Here is a 19345-nt window from a genome sequence, read left to right as displayed (position 1 = left end):
GTAAATAAATAAATAAATAAGTTTTTAAAAACCAAAAAGGCAAAAAATATTTCTATAGATAAGGAGTCTTTGTTAGTAGGGGGTGAGATTGTGATATAATCACAGTATCATTGTTGCATCCACAAACTTAAGAGTAATTATTGCTAGAATTGTAGCTCAGTGGTAGAGTACTTGGTTAGCATCCGTGAACCATTGAGTTTAAAGTTTTTTTATATTTGTGTGTGTGTGTGTGTGTGTGTGTGTGTGTGTGTGTGTGTGTGTGTGTTGTTGGGGTTATTACATAGTACATGTGTGGAAGTTGAAGATCAGCTTGTGGGAATCAGTTCCCTCCTTCCATCATGTGGGTTTCAGAGAAGTGAACTCAAGTTGTCAGGCTTGGCAGAAAAGTCCTTACCCACTGAACCATCTCCCTAGTCTTGAAGCCTTGAATTTGATCCCTGGCACTAAATTTTTTCCTTTCAAGGCTACAAAAAAAAAAAAAAAAAAAAAAAAAAAAAAAAAAAAAAGTCATTTATTTGTGTGGGGGAGGGTGGAATGTGCCACAGCTCACCTATGGAGGTAGGAGGACAACTTGCAGGAGTCTGCTCTCTCTTTCTACCATATAGGTCCCTGGATTGAACTCAGGTGGTCAGGTTTGGTAGCAAGCACCTCCACTAGCTGAGCCCATCTTGTTGGTCTGTTGTTTTTTTCTAGTTAGCATCTGAACAAGTTTCATATATTAAGTTAGGGAGATGAGTCTCTTAAATCTTATTTTAAATAGTTCCTAATCCTTGTAGTATTAAAAGCCAAGTGAGATGTATTTGTAAACTTTTAAAGTCTTATACAACTGGACATGGTGGTGCATGCCTTTAATCCCTGCACTCTGGAGGCAGAGGCAGGTAGAACTCTGTGGGATTGAGGTCCGCCTGGTCTATATAGTGAGTTTCAGGCCAGCTGGGGCTGCAGGGAGGCCTTGTCTCATAAAAACAAAAGAGAATGTCTTAGGGCTGGAGAAATGACTCAGTGGTTAAGAGCACTGTCTTCTCTTGCAGGGGACCAGGTTTTGGTTTTCCAGCACCCACATGGCAGCTAACAACTTTCTATAACTCCAGTTCCAGGGGATCTGACACTTTTCTGGCTTCCATGGGTATTGCGCATATGGTATACATACATATGTGTAGGCAAACACTCATACATATAAAATAATAAATCAAGAAAAAAAAGAAAATCTTACACAGATACACTTGTAACCAGATCAGGAGGTAGAGGCAGAAGGATTAGGAATTAAAGGCCAATTTTGCTACATAGTTGGCAACCAGACTGGGCTACATAAAACTGTTTCAGGGGCTGGAGAGATGGCTCAGTGGTTAAGAACAGTGACTGTTCTTGCAGAGGACCCGGGTTCGAGTCCTATCACCCACATGGCGGCTACGAACCGTCCTTAATTCCAGTTCCAGGGGAATCTGAAGCCCTCTTCTGACCTCCGTGGCATTGCACGACATGGGTGCACTCACATACGTGCAGGCAATACACTTATACACATAAAATAAAAAAACAACGAAAAAACTGTGTCTCAAAGCAAACATTTATAGTCATGCTGTTAGCCTTGTCCCCACCATTGGGTAATGTATTCTCATCTGGGGTAGTATGTATTTCCAAATATGGACTGTAATAATGTAGATGTTTGAATAAAGATTCTTCAGTTTTGATTTTGTTGGGGAAAAAGATCCCAGAATCCTTAGAAGAAAAATTTCCTTCTAAGCAGGAGTAAATCTTTTTTTAAAAAAAATATTTATTATTTAGCTGGGCGTGGTGGCACAGGCTTTTAATCCCAGCACTTGGGAGGCAGAAGCAGGTGGATCTCTGTGAGTTCAAGGCCAGCCTGGTCCACATAGTGAGTTCCAGGACAGCTGGAGCTATTTATTATTTTTATGTGTGTGAGTGTATTGCCTGCATGTATGTGAATGCACCTGTGTCGTTTGGAGATCAGAAGAGGGCTACGGATTCCCCTGGAACTGGAGTTAAGGATGGTTCGTATTCTCCATGTGGGTTCTGGGAATCGAACCTGAGTTCTCTGCAAGAGCAGTCAGTGCTCTTAACCGCTGAGTCATCTCTCCAGCCTCAGGAGGGGCAAAGCTTAATGTTGGAACTCTGGCTTCTCTACAAAAAGATATGTGTGAATCATGGACATGAATTATAAGATGGTAATGTGTACTGGAGGGCATTTTAAATCAATGCTAAGAAAAACTTATGAACATTGTTCTGCTCTCTGTTTTTGTTTCTGCTTTGTTTTTGAGATAGGGTCTCACTATATAACCCTGGCTGGCCTGGAACTTGCTATATAGACCAGGCTAGCCTCAAACTCACAGAGATTCCTCCCGAGCCTCTGCTTCGCAAGCTCATATTACACCTAGCTGTTTTTGAGACAGTCTCACTTGGCATAGGTTCTTTTGAATTCATTAAGTAGCCAAAGATGGCCTTGAATTCTTGATCAAATCCAGATCTTCTGGGCAAGTGTTCTCTCCCAGCCCATGAAGATAAAAATCTTTTTGTTGTTTTAGTTTTTTCCTGGAGCTTACTATGTAGCATACTCAGGTTTTGAACTGCTTTAACAATCCTGCCCCATAGATGTACACCACCATGTGGGGATACTTGGGTATCTCTTAGGTCCTTTTTCTTTCAACCAAGGTATCATTGACTTTTTATACCAGCTAAATGTATTCAGAACAATTATGCTTCCCATAGGCATATGAACACATGAAGACTGGGTGAGGTGGTACATACCTTTAATCCCAGCACTCCCAAGGCAGGGGCAGGCAGATGTCTGAGATCCAGGCCAGCCTGGTTTACATAGCGAGTCCCTATCAAAAAACAAAAAAAGAAAATACGAACACATGAATTAGAAAGGGGGGATAGAACAAGAATGGAATATGTATAAGGCCCCTGTGAGTATGGAGGAAGAGGAAGTGCTAAGACTGGGGAGATGGATCTCTGTGAGATGTTTCAGGGTGTTTGAAGAGATTGTGACTTGTGTATGCTTAAGAATTGTTTTTTTTTTTTTAGCAGCAGCACCTGGAGTCAAGAGAACCACAGTATCTGAGGTGAGTTTCATATAGCTGATTGCTAAAACTTTAATATTTGTTTAGGATTTCCGTCTGACGTGGCAAGCCTTGGAAAATTAGACAAGACCCTTAAGATCTTGTGGGGGTCTGTGGGAGTATGGGAGTGTGGGCATGTTGGTGTGTGTGAATTCATTTATTTGGTGCATGAATTTATACAGAGAAAAATATATACAATTGCATAAACATACAACAGTTTTTTTTTTTTAATTTTATTTATTTATTTTTGTGTTTTTGAGACAGTCTCCCTGTAGCCCCAGCTGTCCTGGAACTCACTATGTAGACCAGGCTGGCCTTGAACCCACAGAGATCTGCCTGCCTCTGCCTCCTGAGTGCTGGGATTAAAGGTGTGCACCACCATGCTTGGCTAGTTTAATATTTTATTTTATTTATTTTTTTTATTTTATTTTTTTATACTAAATCCTGAGGTCCATTCTGCATTTTTAAAAATTTTTATTTATTTTTTAAATTTATTTATTTTTTTGTCTTTTTTTTGAGACAGGGTCTCCCTGTAGCCCCAGCTGTCCTGGAACTCACTATGTAGACAACCATTTACAGGGATGCTGGTGATCTAAACTCTGGTTTTCACTTAAGTGGCAACCACTTCACCTGCTGAGCCGTTTCGCTTGACTCCAACAAATGTTAATATCTCTTATTGAGTGAACATTTCTTTTATTTTTGGATTTTTACTGGAATTGGATGTTTTTGTTGTTGTTTTGAGACAGGGTCTTATATAATCAAGGCTAGTCTCCCAACTTGTTCTCCCAACTTGCTTAGGCGGAACTCAAGCTCCTGATCCTCTTGCCTTTATTATAGGCATGTACCATCACATCGGGTTTTCTAAAATTTGCTTATTTTTATGTGTATGAGTGTTTTGCCTATATGTACTGGTGTGTGCACTGCCCATGAAGGCCAGAAGTAGGTATTGGATCCTCTAGAACTGGACTTACAGTTATTGGTTGTCATGTGAGTGCTGAGAACTAAATCTGGGTCCTCTGCAAGAGTAGCTAGTGCTTTTAACCACTGAGCCATCTCTCCAGCCCTCACAGCAGGTTTATGTAGTGCTTTGAGTTGAACTTAGGGTTGTTTGAAGTCTTAAGTAGGCACTCTACAAACTTAGTTGTGTACCTGGTCCTGTTTGTAAGATTTTTTAAAATTTATGTGTATGTGTGAGTGCCTACCACAAGTATATGGATACTTTCAGAGGCCAGAAGATGATTTTGGATACCCTAGAACTAGAGTTAAAAGTGGTCGCGAGCTGCCCAATGTGGGTACCAGGAACTGAACTCAGGTCCTCTGGAAGAGCAGCAAGTACTCTTAAATGCTGACCCATGTCTCCAGTCCCTTGCTTTGTTTTGTTTTTGTTTTTATTTTCTCTAAGATAAGATCTCACTCTATAATTCAAGCTAGCATAGTATATACTGTGTAGCTCAGGCTAGCTTCGGACTTTTGGCAATCCTCCTGCTTTAGCATCTGAAATACTGGGAATACAGGTGTGTATCATCACAGCTAGCCTATTTGTTTTCTAACTTTCTTGTTTTCTGTGTAGAATGTTTTCAATTTGCTATACTTTCCTCCAACCCCTCCCCTGATTATTTTTTATACATTTTTAAAAAATATTTTATTATTATGTGTATGAGTGTATTGCCTGCATGTATGTGGGTGCACCCATGTCATGCAATTCTGAAGAGGTCAGAAGAGAGCTTCGGATTCCCCTGGAACTGGATTTAAGGATGGTTCGTAGCCACCATGTGGGTGCTGGGAATTGAAGCCGGGTCCTCTGCAAGAGCAGTCAGTGCTCTTAACTGCCGAGCCATCTCTCCAGCCCTTTTTTTTTTTTTTTTTTTTTTTTTGATAGGGTCTTCCTAGCCCCAGCCTGCCTTGAACTCACTATGTAGATCAGAGTGGCCTCAATCTCACAGAGATCTGTCTGCCTCTGCCTCCCGAGTGCTGGGGTTGGATTAAAGGCATGTGCCACCATGCCTGACGTCCTCCCCCAATTTTTTTTGCCTTACTCTTACATTTTGTGGTAGGGTCCTTAGAGTGCTGGCTAGCAGTTTTCTTAAGATTTCAGGCTTTCTTCTCAGAATATTTTTCAAGATCTTTGAGGTAACTTGGCTTCAAACTTACTAATAATGAAGGCTGGACTTGGGCTGCTTATAGGTGACCACTACCTACCATGCCTAGGAAGGCAGTGGCAATACACTTTTACTAAGGGTCTTGAATGTGAGATGGATTGTGGGATACAGGACTGGAAATGGTGGCACATGCCTTTAATCCCAGCACTTAGGAGGTAGAAGCAGCCAGATGTCTATGAATTTGAAGACAACCTGGTCTACATAGTGAGTGCCAGGCAAGGTTACATAATTGAGATCCTGTCTCAGAAAGAAAGAAAAGAAAGAAAAGATTGTGGCATCCTATTTTCATTAGTCTTTGTCCTCTGGCTTCTTAATGAGTATTAATGTTAGGAAGAAAACTTCATGTTTATTATACTGGAATTTTGGCTCTTGGGAATACCTAGATTGATTCTGCTCTGTTGGTTTATTACTTCCTTATTTGTGGGGCCATTATGTGTATGGATGTACTCAATAATTCCTTTAGGACCAGAAGGATGGCTCAACACATAAAGGCATTTGCCACCAAGCCTGGTGACCTAAGTCACATCTTTGGGAGCCACATGGGGGAAAGCATTGTCCTCTGACCTCCATGTGCATGCTGTGGCACATGTGTGCCCCTCCCATCACAATAAGTAAATAATATTTTTTGGGGGAAGTCTTTTGGAACAGGGTCTTCCTGTAGCCCCAGCTGTCCTGGAACTCACTATGTAGACCAGGCTGGCCTTGAACTCACAGAGGTCTGCCTGCCTCTGCCTCCCAAGTGCTGGGACTACAAGCGTGCGCCACCATGCCCAGCTTAGAAATTATTTTTAACTCAATCTTCCCAAGTACTACGATGATGAGTATGTGCCACTGCCTGGCTATATATAATCCTAATTCTTTTCTTTTAGGGGCCTCATTCCTCTGTCCTGCCTGTCAAGAAGATAGGCCACAGGAGTGTTGATTCCTCTGGAGAGACAACATATAAAAAGGTAGGTCTGAATGGACTGGGTGGAGCTTTCATCTTTGGTAACTCAGCAGGGAGCAACACTGTTTTTGTTATTGTGTTTTTTGTTTGTTTTAAGATAGTGTATCATGTTAATACTACATAGCCTTTCTGCCTCATCCTCCCATGTGCTAAGTTTATGGGCATGGGCCATGCCCAAGCCAGTACTGTTTGACACATATTACATATACTATCCCATTTGTTGATATTCTATGCTTTTGGACAATGGTGGTCATACAGCTTGTACTTTAAAGTTGAATTTACAAAGAATAATTCTTTTCTATCTATATCTATGTTTAAATGAGACTCCTTGTTTGTCTTTTACAGCCCTGGGACTGATCCCAGGGCCTTGTGCATAGGCAAATACTCTACCACTCAGGTGTACCCCTTGCCCTAATTATTATTAATGAAAAATCTAGTGGTGGTATGTGAGACACTTTCCGGAAAACAAAGCAAAAATAAATAAAAGAAACTCAGCAAGGTGTGATGCATGCTTGAAAATTGCAGGAGGCAGAGGCAGGAAAATCTCTGAGTTCAAGGCCAGCCTGGTGTATATAGTGAGTTCCAGGCCAGCCAGGGCTACAGGGACACCCTGTTTCAAAAATACCAAAAAAGAAAAATTGGATTTCACTATTAGCTATAAATATATAACTGTGTTCATTTTTACCTTGCCACAGGGAACCAGGCTTCTTTTTTTTTCTTTCCTTTTTCTTTTGAGGAAGTAACTTACTTAGATCTCAGACTCACTCACTGTGTTGCAGAGGAGGACCTTGAATTGATTCTCCTGCTTCCACCTCCCAAGCACTAAGTTTTTTTAGACATGTGTCACACTTTGCTGGGTTTCTTTTGTTTGTTTGTTTTATTTTTTTATTTTTTTGGTCTTTTTTGAGATAGGGTCCCCCTGAAGCCCCAGCTGGCCTGGAACTCACTAGGTATATAGACCAGGCTGGCCTTAAATTACATAGATCCATCTGCCTCTGCCTCCCGTGGACTAAAGGCATGTGCCACCATGCCCAATTGTTTATTATATTTTTTTGAGGCAGTGTCTCATAATACAGCTCAGGCTGACTTTTAACTTGCTATACAGCCAAAGATAGCCTTGAACTTCATTTTTGTAGGGGTCTTTTTTTTGTTTTTTGGTCTTTTTTGAGACAGGGTCTCCCTGTAGCCCCAGCTGTCCTGGACCTCACTATGTAGACCAGGCTGGCCTTGAACTCACACTGCTTCTCTAGTGCTGGGATTAAAGGCATCCTCTACCACACCCAGCTTTGGAGGAGTCTTTTTGAGACAGGGTCTCCCTGTAGTCCCAGGTGGCCTGGAACTCACAGAGATCCACCTGCCTCTGGCTCCCCAGTGCTGAGATTAAAAGCATGCATCATCAAGCCCAGCTGCAATATTTAATACCATTTTGAACTAAGTAGAAATACCAGGTATGTCTAATGGAGATGGAGATGGAGATAAAAAAATTTAGAACAAAAAACTTTCAATAGAAGTTCCTGGACTGCTTTATCTGCACTACCCAGTGCACTATACATTCGCAGCTCTTGAACTATGGCTAGCAACACTGAAAAATGACATTTTTATTTAATTTTAATTGACTTAAATTTGAATAGCTCTGGAGGCTTGTCACTTTTGTATTGGTCAGCACAGATCTAGATGATGTGATCTTTTCCCATGGGATTGAAAATCCTAGATGGTAAGAAGAGTAGAGCTCTTCTGGTCACATTTTCACAATAGTACCAAATTTCTTTTTTTTTTTTTTTTTTAAATTTTTTTTTTTTTTTTTTATTTTATATGTATGTGTGTATTGCCTGCATGTAGGTAAGTGCACCCGTGACATGCAATGCCGGAGGAAGACAGAAGAGGCTGTCAGATGCCCAGGAACTGGAGTTACAGACAGTTGTTAGTTGCCATGTGGGTGCTGGGATTCGAACCTGGGTCTTCTGTAGGAACAACCAGTATTCTTAACCGTTGAGCCATCTCTCCAGCCCCAATAGTACCAAATTTCTGGATCTGAATAATTCTCATAAAAATAACCAGAAGGGCCGGGCACCCACCTTTAATCTCAGTACTTGGGAGGCAGAGGCAGGTGGATCTCTATGAGTTCAAGACCAGCCTGGTCTGAGTGAGTTCCAGGATAGCAAAGGCTACAGGGAGACCTTGTCTCAAAAAACAAAACAAAGCACAAAAATAACTGGAAGGAGCCAGACCTGCACTTGGGAGGCAGAGGCAGGCGGATCTCTGTGAGTTCAAGGCCAGCCTGGTCTGCATAGTGAGTACAGAGGGGGATAGGGGTCTGCATAGGGATACAGAGAGACTATTGATGGGGAGTGGCGGGGAATATTAGGAAGAAGATCAGTGAGATGGTGCAGCAGATACACCCTGGGACACACAGAGAAAACTGACTCTTGCAAGTTGTCCTCTGACCTCTACACAAATTAAATAAATGTAATAAAAAGAAGTAATTGGTGGCGCATGCCTTTAGTCTCAGCACTCAGGAGGCAGAGGATCTCTGAATTCAAGACCAGCTTGGTCTACATAGTGTGTTCTAGGCCAGCTGGGGCAACAGGGAGACCCTATCTCAAAAAAGATCCCCCCACACAATAAAAAGAATTGGAGGGCTTGAAGCATGGTTTAGTCAGTGAAGTGCTTTCTGTGATGAGGACCTTTGTTTGGATCCTCAGAACCCACATAAAAAAAAAACAGGACATGGTAGCATGAACCTGTAATCCTAACTCTAGGGCGGCAGAAGCAATTTGATCTTTAGAGGTTGCTGGCCAGCTAGTGTTGCCAAATCAGTGAGCTCCAAGTTCAGTAATAGTCCATCTCAAAAAATAAGGTGGGGGGTAGACAAGATGGTTCTTCAGGTAAGGGTACTTGCTGCCAAGCCTGACCTGAGTTGGATCCCTTGAACTCACATGATGGAAGGAGAGAGCACCAACTTGTACAACTTGTCCTCCACACATACAAGACATACCACACACACACACACACACACACACACACGCAGAGGCACAGAGTAAGTAAATAAATGTAAGAAAATATAATAAGGTGGAGAGGGGTAGAAGACACCTAATATAGATCTCTGACATCCCCGTTCATGTGTGCACATATGTATATTACGCACACTAACACATACTCATGCATATATCACACATACACACACAAAGGAAAATAATTTGAATTTTTCATGTTTCTCTTTTGAATTAAGAGCTTTTTGCCACTTCAGTGCCCTTGATATATTTGGGCCTTTTTACGACTGAAGCTTCTATATCCACATAGTCAAATTAGAATCTTGATTAATTTTAGATTCTCTGTCAAATGAATTAAATGTTTGGGGGGAGGCGTTTTTATTTTGTCTTTTTGAGACAGGGTCTCCCTATAGCCCCAGCTGGGCTAGAACTCACTATATAGACCAGGCTGGCCTTGAACTCACAGAGATCTGCCAGCCTCTGCCTCCCAAGTGCTGGGATTAAAGGCACACTACTGAGCCTGGCTTGGAGGGGCCCAATTTTTTAAAAATCTTTCTGATTGTAATGGGACTAGGATGGCCTAAATTTTGTCTGAACTACTGAAAGGGCATTTGCTTTCAAGGGTCTTCTGGCTTTTCTCTCATACCTTATGGGTTTTGGGGGGTTTGGTTGATCTTTTGTTTGTTTGTTTGTTTGGTGCTTTTTTTCTGGAGGGTGGTCTTTTTTGGGTCAGGGTCTCCCTGAAACTTGCTATAGATTAGGCTGGCCTCAGTCTCACAGAGATGTATCTGCTTCTGCCTACGGGTGCTGGGGTTAAAGGCAGTCTGGCTACATTTTGGTTTCTTGAGGCTGGGTCTTTCTCTGTAACCTAAGCTGTTCTCAAACTTGCAATCTTCCTACATTAGTCTGTTGAGTCACCAGTGGAATTAGAAGTATTACAAGTGTATGCCACCATGCTTAACTTTATCCTTAGTTTTTGTTGGTATGGTCAAGCTTTTTGGGGGAGGGGAGAGCTTGAGACAGATGGCGTTTCTGTTTGACCTTGAATTTGAGGCAGTCATCCTGCCTCTGCCTCCTGAGTGCTGAGATTATAGGCCTATGTCTATGATCAAACCTATTACTAGAAAATTTCCTCTGATTTCTTTACTGTTTCTTAGACAACTTCATCAGCCTTGAAAGGTGCCATCCAGTTAGGCATTACTCACACTGTGGGAAGCCTGAGTACCAAACCAGAGCGAGATGTCCTCATGCAAGACTTCTATGTGGTGGAGAGCATCTTCTTTCCCAGGTACAGAGATTAATTAATGTTTAGGAGACTGTCCTAGGAAATAGACTTTTTCAAATCAACCTCAGAGTGATTTTAAGGGTTCTTGTCTAATTTAAGCCTATCAGTCCTTAGCTTTGTTATAAACAAGGTGAATAGGATTGGAGAGTTTGGAAAGCAAACTGTGCCATGTGCCTCTGGCCTGTGGAGTGACTCATAAATTAACTTAGGCCAGTGAGGTGGCTCTTCAGGTAAAAGGTAAACCCTACAACCTGAGTTTGAGCCTCATGACGCACATGGTGGAAGGAGAGAATCGACACCCAAAGGTGATCCCCTGACTTCCATACATATACCATGACATGTGCAAGTGTGCATGTGAACAAATACATTGTAGATGAGTAAATATAATTAAAAAAATGTTTTCAGGGCTGAAGAGATGGCTCGGTGATTAAGAACACATGCTGCTTTTGTAGAGGACCCAGGTCCAGTTCCTAGCACCTGCACAACTTCTTACAATGATCTGTAACTCCAGTTCTAAGTGATCTGGTGCCCTTTTTTGGCCACCATGGTTACCAGGCACTCATGTGGTACACACATGCTCATAAAACACTGATACATGGGGCTGGAGAGATGGCTCGGCGGTTAAGAACACTGGTTGTTCTTGCAGAAGACCTGGATTCGAATCCCAGCACCCATATGGCAGCTAGCAACTGTCCTTAACTCCAGTCTCAGGGGATCTGACAGTCTCTTCTGACCTCCATGGCATTGCACGACATGGGTGCACTCACATACATGCAGGCAATACACACATACACATAAAATAAAAAAAACAAAACAACAACAACAAAAAACCATTGATAGACATCAAAAAATTGTTTTTTAAGTTTTGTTTCTTTCTTTTTTTTTTTTTTTGTCTTTTTGAGACAGGATCTCCTTGTAGCCCTAGCTGTCCTGGAACTTACTATATAGACCAAGCTGGCCTTGAACTCACAGAGATCCACCTGCCTCTGCTTCCTGAGTGCTGGGATTAAAGGCGTGCACCACCACGCCTGGCTGTTTTTAAGTTTTTAAATGACTTACTGCATTGGCTCAGAGACAGTATGCTTCATCACTGCGTCTTGCTCCCCCATGTTATTTTTGTCCCATTAAATAATTAGCTCATCCCCATTCCTATGGGAGGATGTTTTGACCTCTCATTTAGCACTGGCCAGGGTGAACTTTGAGTGACAGGGACTGGGAAGTTAAGGTTTCTCATATTTAACCCTACAGTGAAGGGAGCAACCTGACACCGGCTCATCATTACAATGACTTTCGTTTCAAGACCTATGCTCCTGTTGCCTTCCGCTACTTTCGGGAGCTATTTGGCATCCGACCTGATGATTACTTGGTAAGCTTCTAATCTCAGAACCTGTGACTCTAATGTCAAGGATATTCCAAAAGGAATTCTCTCTCTTCCACAGTCTTGCTCTCGTATTTCTTTAGAATGGAAGCTTGCCTGTATTTATTTTCTGTGTTGGGCAGGCCCTGATATGTCTGATTCTCTTACTCTCTTCTCTCTTCTATTCAGTACTCCCTTTGCAGTGAGCCTCTGATTGAACTCTGCAACTCTGGAGCTAGTGGTTCCCTCTTCTACGTGTCCAGTGATGATGAATTCATCATTAAGACAGTCCAGCACAAAGAAGCAGAATTTCTGCAGAAGTTGCTTCCAGGATACTACATGGTAAGGGGAAAAGGAACCCTGGCATCCTTCTGGGCAAGGCTAAACAGGTTGTCCTCAGAGGGACAGAAACAGCATGAGTGCTTTTCTCTTAAGAATTATTGTGATTTAGGGCTGGAGAGATGGCACACTGGTTGTTCTTGCAGAAGACCCAGGTTTGAATCCCAGCACCCATATGACAGCTAACAATTGTCCTAACTCCGGTTCCAGGGGATCCGACAGCCTCTCTGACCTCTACAGGCATTGCACGACACAGGTGCAATACATGCATACACATAAAGTAAAAATACATGCAGGCAATACATGCATACACATAAAATAAAAAATAAAAAATTAAAAAAAAAAAAAAGAATTATTGTGATTTGATCTTACCCAGAGGTAAGATTCTAAATGTAGGATTTTTTTGTTTGTTTGTTTTGGTTGGTTTTTGTTTTTGACACAGGATCTCATGTAGCCCAGGCTGCTGCCTCCACTTCTCAGATGCTGGGATTACAGATGTGTATCACCACATCTTACCTGTGTGGTTCTGGGGATTTAACCTAGGGCTTTGTGCATGCTAGGCAAGCACTCTTATTTTGAGACTGGGCCTTCCTGTGTAGCCTAAAAACATTCTTGAATTCTTGAACTTCTTGCTTCAGTGTGTGGAGTCCTGGGATCATAGGTGTGCATGTCTATGACTGGTTTAATACTTTTTTCTCTAAACTCTGAAGGAATCATTGAGATAAATGCATTGAGAATATGTAGATCAATACATTTTACCTAAATCCCATGTAGGAAGCAGAGGAAGGGTGAATGGCAACTTTTGTCCTTGAGTTCCACTGAAAATCAGCTAACTTGCTCTACTGCTTCTTTATGTACTCAGAATCTTAACCAAAACCCTCGAACTTTGCTGCCCAAATTCTATGGATTGTACTGTGTGCAAGCAGGCGGTAAGAACATACGAATTGTGGTGATGAACAATCTCTTACCACGGTCAGTCAAAATGCATATGAAATATGACCTCAAGGGCTCAACTTACAAGCGACGGGCTTCTCAAAAAGAAAGAGAGAAGCTGCTCCCTACCTTTAAAGATCTGGACTTCCTACAAGATATTCCTGATGGTCTTTTTTTGGATGCTGACATGTACAGTGCTCTGTGTAAGACCTTGCAGCGTGACTGTTTGGTGAGTTGCTATATTTCTCTTTATTTCAGATGCCAAAAATTTGTCATTAAAATGCCTTGGTTGTTTTCAGGGATTAAGCCTGTGGGAGATGGAGCTCTGATAAATTGCTTCTATAGCCTAGGCTGCATTTTGTTGTTTTTATTTTGGGGAATGTGAACGTCTGCTATGCACATGTGTATGTGAGGGTGTGCTTTCCCATTGTGCACAGGTGCCTTTACTTGTATGCAAGTGTCTGCTCTCCTGTGTGTGTACAAGTAGAGGCCAGAGGTCAACGCTGGGTGTCCTTTTCAATGGCTCTTCACTTTTTGAGACAAAGTCTCACTGAACCTGAAGCTCATCATTTCAGCTAGACTGGCAACTAGCTAGCTCCCAAGATCCTCTTGGGTCTTCCCCCATAGTGTGGGGATTATAGATGCACTCTACCATGCCCTGCTATTATGTGGGTGCTGGAGATCCAAACTTAGGTCCTCATGTTTGTGCAGCCCAATAATTTTCCCAATAAGCCTTCCCCCTAGTTCCCCAAACAGCTTTGTTTTTGTTTTTATTTTTATTTTTTTTTAATATTTTATATATTATTTTTATTTTATGTGTATGTGTGTATTGCCTGCATGTGGGGAAGGGTACCCGTGTTGTGCAGCACCCTCAGAGGTCAGAAGAGGATGTTGGATCCCCTAGAACTGGAGTTAACAGACAGTTGTTGGCTGCCATGTGGGTGCTGGGGTCTGAACCCAGGTCTTCTGCAAGAACATTCAGTGTTCTTAACCACTGAACCATCTCTCCAGCCCCTGTTTTTGTTTTTTTGTAACAGAATCTCATTGTATAGCCCTGGTTGGCCTGGAACTCACTATGTACAACAAGCTTGCCTCTAACTCACAGAGATCTGCCTGTGTCTGCCTCCTGAATGCTGTGATTGAAAGCATTTTACCACCACTCTAGGATTCCCAAACTGTATTTCATTTTATTTTTAATATTCATTTATTTATTTATTTATTTTTGGTCTTTTTGAGAGAGGGTCTCCCTGTAGCCCCAGCTGTCCTGGAATTCACTATGTAGACCAGGCTGGTCTTGAACTCACAGAGATCCACCTGCGTCTTCCTCCCAAGTGCTGGGATTAAAGGTGTGTGCCACCACACCCAGCTATTTATTTTTATGTGTGTATTGCCTGCATGTCAGTAGGTGCACCCGTGTGATGCAATGCCCACAAAGGTCAGAAGAGGGCCTTGAATCCCCTGGAACTGGAGTTACAGATGGTTGTTAGCCACCATGTGGGTGCTGCCTGTAAACTCCAGTTCTGGGGGATCCAGTGCCCTCCTCTGGCCTCCATCAGCACCTGTATGCATATGGTACACATACATACTCAGTCAGGCCCACACACATATACATAAAACAATAAATCTTTTGAAAAAAGTTAAATGTATAACATTCTTAAGAGTAGAGACTTAGTTGTTTGATGTTGGGATTAAATATAGGGACTTGCACATGCTAGACACATACTGTCTATACCACTGACTTATACCCCAGCCCTGAAACTCATATATTTCTATATCCCTATAAACTGGCACATTGCCTGTATATAGTGAGGATTCAGTAATGTTGAGTTGAAGCTGATCGTATAAAGGCCTGCCATAGATTTACTCTGACCCAGATCTGTCAAAAAGTATGTACTTTTTGGGGTCTGGAGAGATGGCTCAGCAGTTAAGATCACTGACTGCTCTTGTAGAAAACCCGGGTTAAATTCCCAGCACCCACATGGCGGCTACTAACCGTCCTTAACTCCACTTCCAGGGGAATCCAAAGCCCTCTTTTGACCTCCACGGCATTGCACAACATGGGTGCACTCACATACATGCAGGCAATATATTTATATACATAAAATAAAAATAAAATTTTTTTTTAAAAAAAGAATTACCATTTTTTAAAAAAAGTATGTGTGATTTGTTGTTGTTTTGTGGGTTTTTTTTTTTGGTTTTTAAAAAAATTTTATGTGTATGCGTGTATTGCCTGCGTGTAGGTAAATGTACCCGTGTCATGCTATGCCCAAAGAGGACAGAATAGGCTATTGGATCCCCTGGAACTGGACTTATGGACAATTGTTAGCTGCCATGTGGGTGCTGGGATTTGAACCTGGGTCTTCTGCAAGAACAACCAGTGTTCTTAACTGCTGAGCCATCTCTCCAGCCCCTGTTGTTGTTTTTGAGACAGGGTCTCATCTTGTGTAGCCCACATTATCCTGTGTTGCTTAGAATGACCTTGAATTCTGCTCTTCCTGCCTCATGCCCAGTTTATGCAATGCTGGGAATAGAACCCAGGTTTTTGTGCATACCAGGCAAGTATTCTACCAACTGAGCTATGTCCCCAACCTGCTTGTTATGGGTGCTTTACAGTACATTTCATTCCTGAAAAATAGTGTTCTTTTTATAAGTGACACATTGAAAGATTGAAGAATGTCTTTGAACTTGAAAAAATAGGTTGCACTGCATGGTCTGGTGGCTCAGGCCTGTAATCCCAGTTACCTCCCAGGCTAGGCAACTTCACAAGACCCTATCTCAGATTTTTTTAAATAAGGAAAAAAGGGTAAAGGGAGGCTAGAGAATATAGCTTAGTGGTAGTGTACTTGCCTAACATGCCAAAGACTCTGTATTCAGTTACTAATACTGCAAAAAGTACTACATTACTTAAGAGGGTGTAAATACTGACCAGAGTTACATGTTCTGTAAGGAGTGGGAAGGGCAAAGGATAGTCCTATGGTTAGCCCTGGAGCTTATGGTTAAGCATAATTCAGTCTTGAGAGTGTTGAGAACCTGAAAAAAATCCTAATGCCATTCCCAAGGGTCTGATCATGTTGTCCTCCCACCTCAATAGGTGTTACAGAGCTTCAAGATAATGGACTATAGCCTATTGATGTCAATCCACAACATGGATCATGCACAACGAGAGCCCCTAAACAGCGAAATACAGTACTCATTTGATACTCGCAGACCAGCACCACAAAAGGCTCTCTATTCCACGGCTATGGAATCCATCCAAGGCGAGGCTCGACGAGGTGGCACTGTGGAGACTGAAGATCAGTGAGTAGGCTTGGGAATATCAGCAAGTCAAGAATATTCTCATACTCTGCTTTGGTTTTCTTTGTTTTGTTTTTTGGGGGTTTTTGTTGTTTGTTTGTTTGGGTCTTTTTGATACCAGGTGTCCCTGAAGCCCCAGCTGACCTGGAACTCACTATGTAGACCAGGCTGGCCTTGAACTCCCATAGATCCACCTGCCTCTGCCTCCCAAGTGCTGGGATTAAAGGCGTGTGCCACCACACCTGGCTTTTTTTTATTTTGGAGTCAGGGTCTCCCTGCTGTAGTCCCAGCTAACCTGGAACTCATCCCCTATAGTTGAGTCCTGGAATTAAGAGCATGTGCCACCACCCTGGCTACACATTTCTTTCTTTTCTTTTCTTTAATTTTTAATATTTTATTTATTATTTTTATTTTTTAGGTGTATGAGTATTGCCTGCATGCATGTGAGTGCACCCATGTCATGCAGTGCCACGGAGGTCAGAAGAGGGCTTCAAATTCCCCTGGAACTGAAGTTAAGGATGGTTCGTAGCCACCATGTGGGTGCTGGGAATCGAACCCGGGTCCTCTGCAAGAGCAGTCGGTGCTCTTAACCACTGAGCCATCTCTCCAGCCCTTTCTTTAATTTATTTTTAAAATAAATTTTCTATTGAATTTTTATGTATTTCATACATAAAGTCATCTTTATTCCCCTTCCCCTTTGGCATCCTCCCATAGCCCCCCCACTCAAGTTCATACATTCTGTCATTTGTATTAAGGCCTATTATGTAAAGTTGGTGTCCCCAAAATGTCCCTCAGTGCAAGTTTGTCCACTGGAGTTTAGTCAGCCTATGTAGAATCTCTCCCTCCAAGAAGATCAGCTCTTCCTCATCCAGCAGTATTCAGTTACCAATAATTCTTTGACTAAGGTTGGGGCTTGCTGTTCATTTCCACAGTTCTGTGCTGGGTTTTTGTCTGCCTAAGTTTGCATGGGTCTTGTGCATGCTGACAGCATTGTTGTTGGTTTGTGTGAGAAGGGTCACAGGAGCCTGTAGAACTATTTCTGTATGGTCATGCACCTCCTCTCTGGCTCTTAAAACCTTTCTGCTCCCTCTTCCACAATGGACCCTGAGCCTTGGGTGGGTGGACACACTTTTTTTTTTTTTTTTTTTTTTTGAGAATAGCTTTGATTCAGCAGTTAGGCCAAGAACACTAATGATTATTGACCATAAACTGATCTTTCATAAGAATATAAGAGGAAAAGATTTCTTTCATAAGAATGGCTATTCAGATACCATAAATTTCATTTGATTTTTTTAAAAATTAAAATTCAGGAGCTGGAGAGATGGCTCAGCTGTTAAGAGTACTGGTTGTTCTTGCAGAAGACCTGGGTTTGAATCCCAGCACCCTAACAATTGTTCATAACTCCAGTTCCAGGGGATCTGATGTCCTCTTCTGCCCTCTGCGGGCATTGCACGATATGAGTGTGCTTACCTACATGCAGGCAATACACTCATACACATAAAATAAAAATAATAAATTAAAAATTAAAATTCAATTTCATTTTTTTAAGCATCCTATAATGTGACTGTCAAGAAAAATGTCTTCGTGGGAGTGGGCACAAATTAAAATATGAAAGTACTCAGGAAGTTTATTTTTCTGTTTCAAGATAGCTCTGTCTGGCCTGGAGCTATCTTTGTGAATCAGGCTTGCGTCAGACTCAGAGACCTGTCTACTTCTGCCTCTTGAGCTCTGGGATTAAAGATGTGTGCCATCACACCCAGCAAGAAGTTTGCTGCTTCTTGTGAGAGTGTGCCCCAGATTGCAGATTGCTTTGATTTTAGGGTGTCTTTGGTGGATCTAGGGCGGGAGAGGTAGCAAAGAGATTATAATACATGATCCAGAAGGACTCCTAGGGTTGAGGGGCCATGCTTACACTCACAGTTCTTGTAGGACGAGTAAATCAGTCATGTTTAGCTCTCCTGTCCTGATTTGACTGAAGGTAGGAGCTTGCTAGCCAACAGATTTTTCTAACTCTTTTCATTTTGTTTTCCCCAGTATGGGTGGTATACCTGCCCGGAATAACAAAGGGGAGAGACTCCTGCTTTATATTGGCATTATTGATATTCTGCAATCTTACAGGTGAGCAGCATATGTATCACAGATTAGGGGTTGGGTTCTTGCAAGCATTTACATACATTTATTTATTTATTTATTTATTTATTTATTTAATTTTTGGTCTTTTTGAGACAGGGTCTCCCTGTAGTCCCAGCTGGCTTGGAACTCACAGAGATCTGCCTGCCTCTGCCTCCTGAGTGCTGGTATTAAATATTATTTTTATTTTATGTATATAAGTATATTGCCTGCGTATGTATAAATATACCCATGTCATGTAGTGCCCTCAGAGGTCGGAAGAGGGTGTTGGATTCCCCTAGAACTGAAGTTACTGACAGTTGTTAGTCATCATGTGGGTGCTGGGAGTCGAACCTGGGTCCTCTGCGAGAGCAACCAGTGCTCTTAACCACTGAACTATCTCTCTGGCCTATGGCCCATGTTTCTTTCTTTTTTTAAGATTTTATTTGTTTTCTGTGTATTGAGTGTTTTTCGTGCATGCTAGTGCACCCATGCGTGCACTGCCCACAGAGGTCAGAAGAGGGTATTGGATTCCCTGGAACTGGAGGTACGGACAGTTATTAGCCACCATATGGATGCTGGGAACCAAACCCAAGTCTTTAGAAAGAGCTTCTAGTTCTCTTAACCACTAAGCCATATTTCCATCCTCCACATTTCTTTTAGATGCATTGATTGTGAAGTTGTTACGGTACTACAACAATGAGTTGCAATCTGGTTACCTCATCAGATTTTAGGTGGTATGCAGCCTTGTTTTCCTGCCTTACCACCTCCCTAATGTGATACCTTCTATGGAAAGCTGAGTCTGCCCTGAAAGCACTAGGGTGGAGCGCTCCATCTGCTTGGCTATGTGAGAAAC

The 19345-nt window shown here is 42.1% G+C and overlaps 1 protein-coding gene across 1 annotated transcript in view; it reads left to right on the top strand.

Moving 5' to 3' along the window:
- Pip5k1a (phosphatidylinositol-4-phosphate 5-kinase type 1 alpha) overlaps positions 1-19345 on the top strand; it is a 55247-nt gene that overhangs the window by 23706 nt on the left and 12196 nt on the right. The window contains exons 2-9 of the mRNA XM_029561173.1: positions 3043-3080; positions 6106-6186; positions 10330-10460; positions 11706-11823; positions 12004-12156; positions 13016-13315; positions 16178-16383; positions 18415-18498. Of these exons, the coding sequence (XP_029417033.1) occupies positions 3043-3080; positions 6106-6186; positions 10330-10460; positions 11706-11823; positions 12004-12156; positions 13016-13315; positions 16178-16383; positions 18415-18498 (1111 nt within the window). The remainder of the gene's footprint in view (positions 1-3042; positions 3081-6105; positions 6187-10329; positions 10461-11705; positions 11824-12003; positions 12157-13015; positions 13316-16177; positions 16384-18414; positions 18499-19345) is intronic.

The sequence above is a fragment of the Nannospalax galili genome, unplaced genomic scaffold, assembly GCF_000622305.1.
Source record: "Nannospalax galili isolate Female #2095 unplaced genomic scaffold, S.galili_v1.0 scaffold752, whole genome shotgun sequence".
NCBI classification, from domain to species: Eukaryota; Metazoa; Chordata; class Mammalia; order Rodentia; family Spalacidae; genus Nannospalax; species Nannospalax galili.
This window is presented reverse-complemented; position numbering and strand designations above follow the sequence as displayed.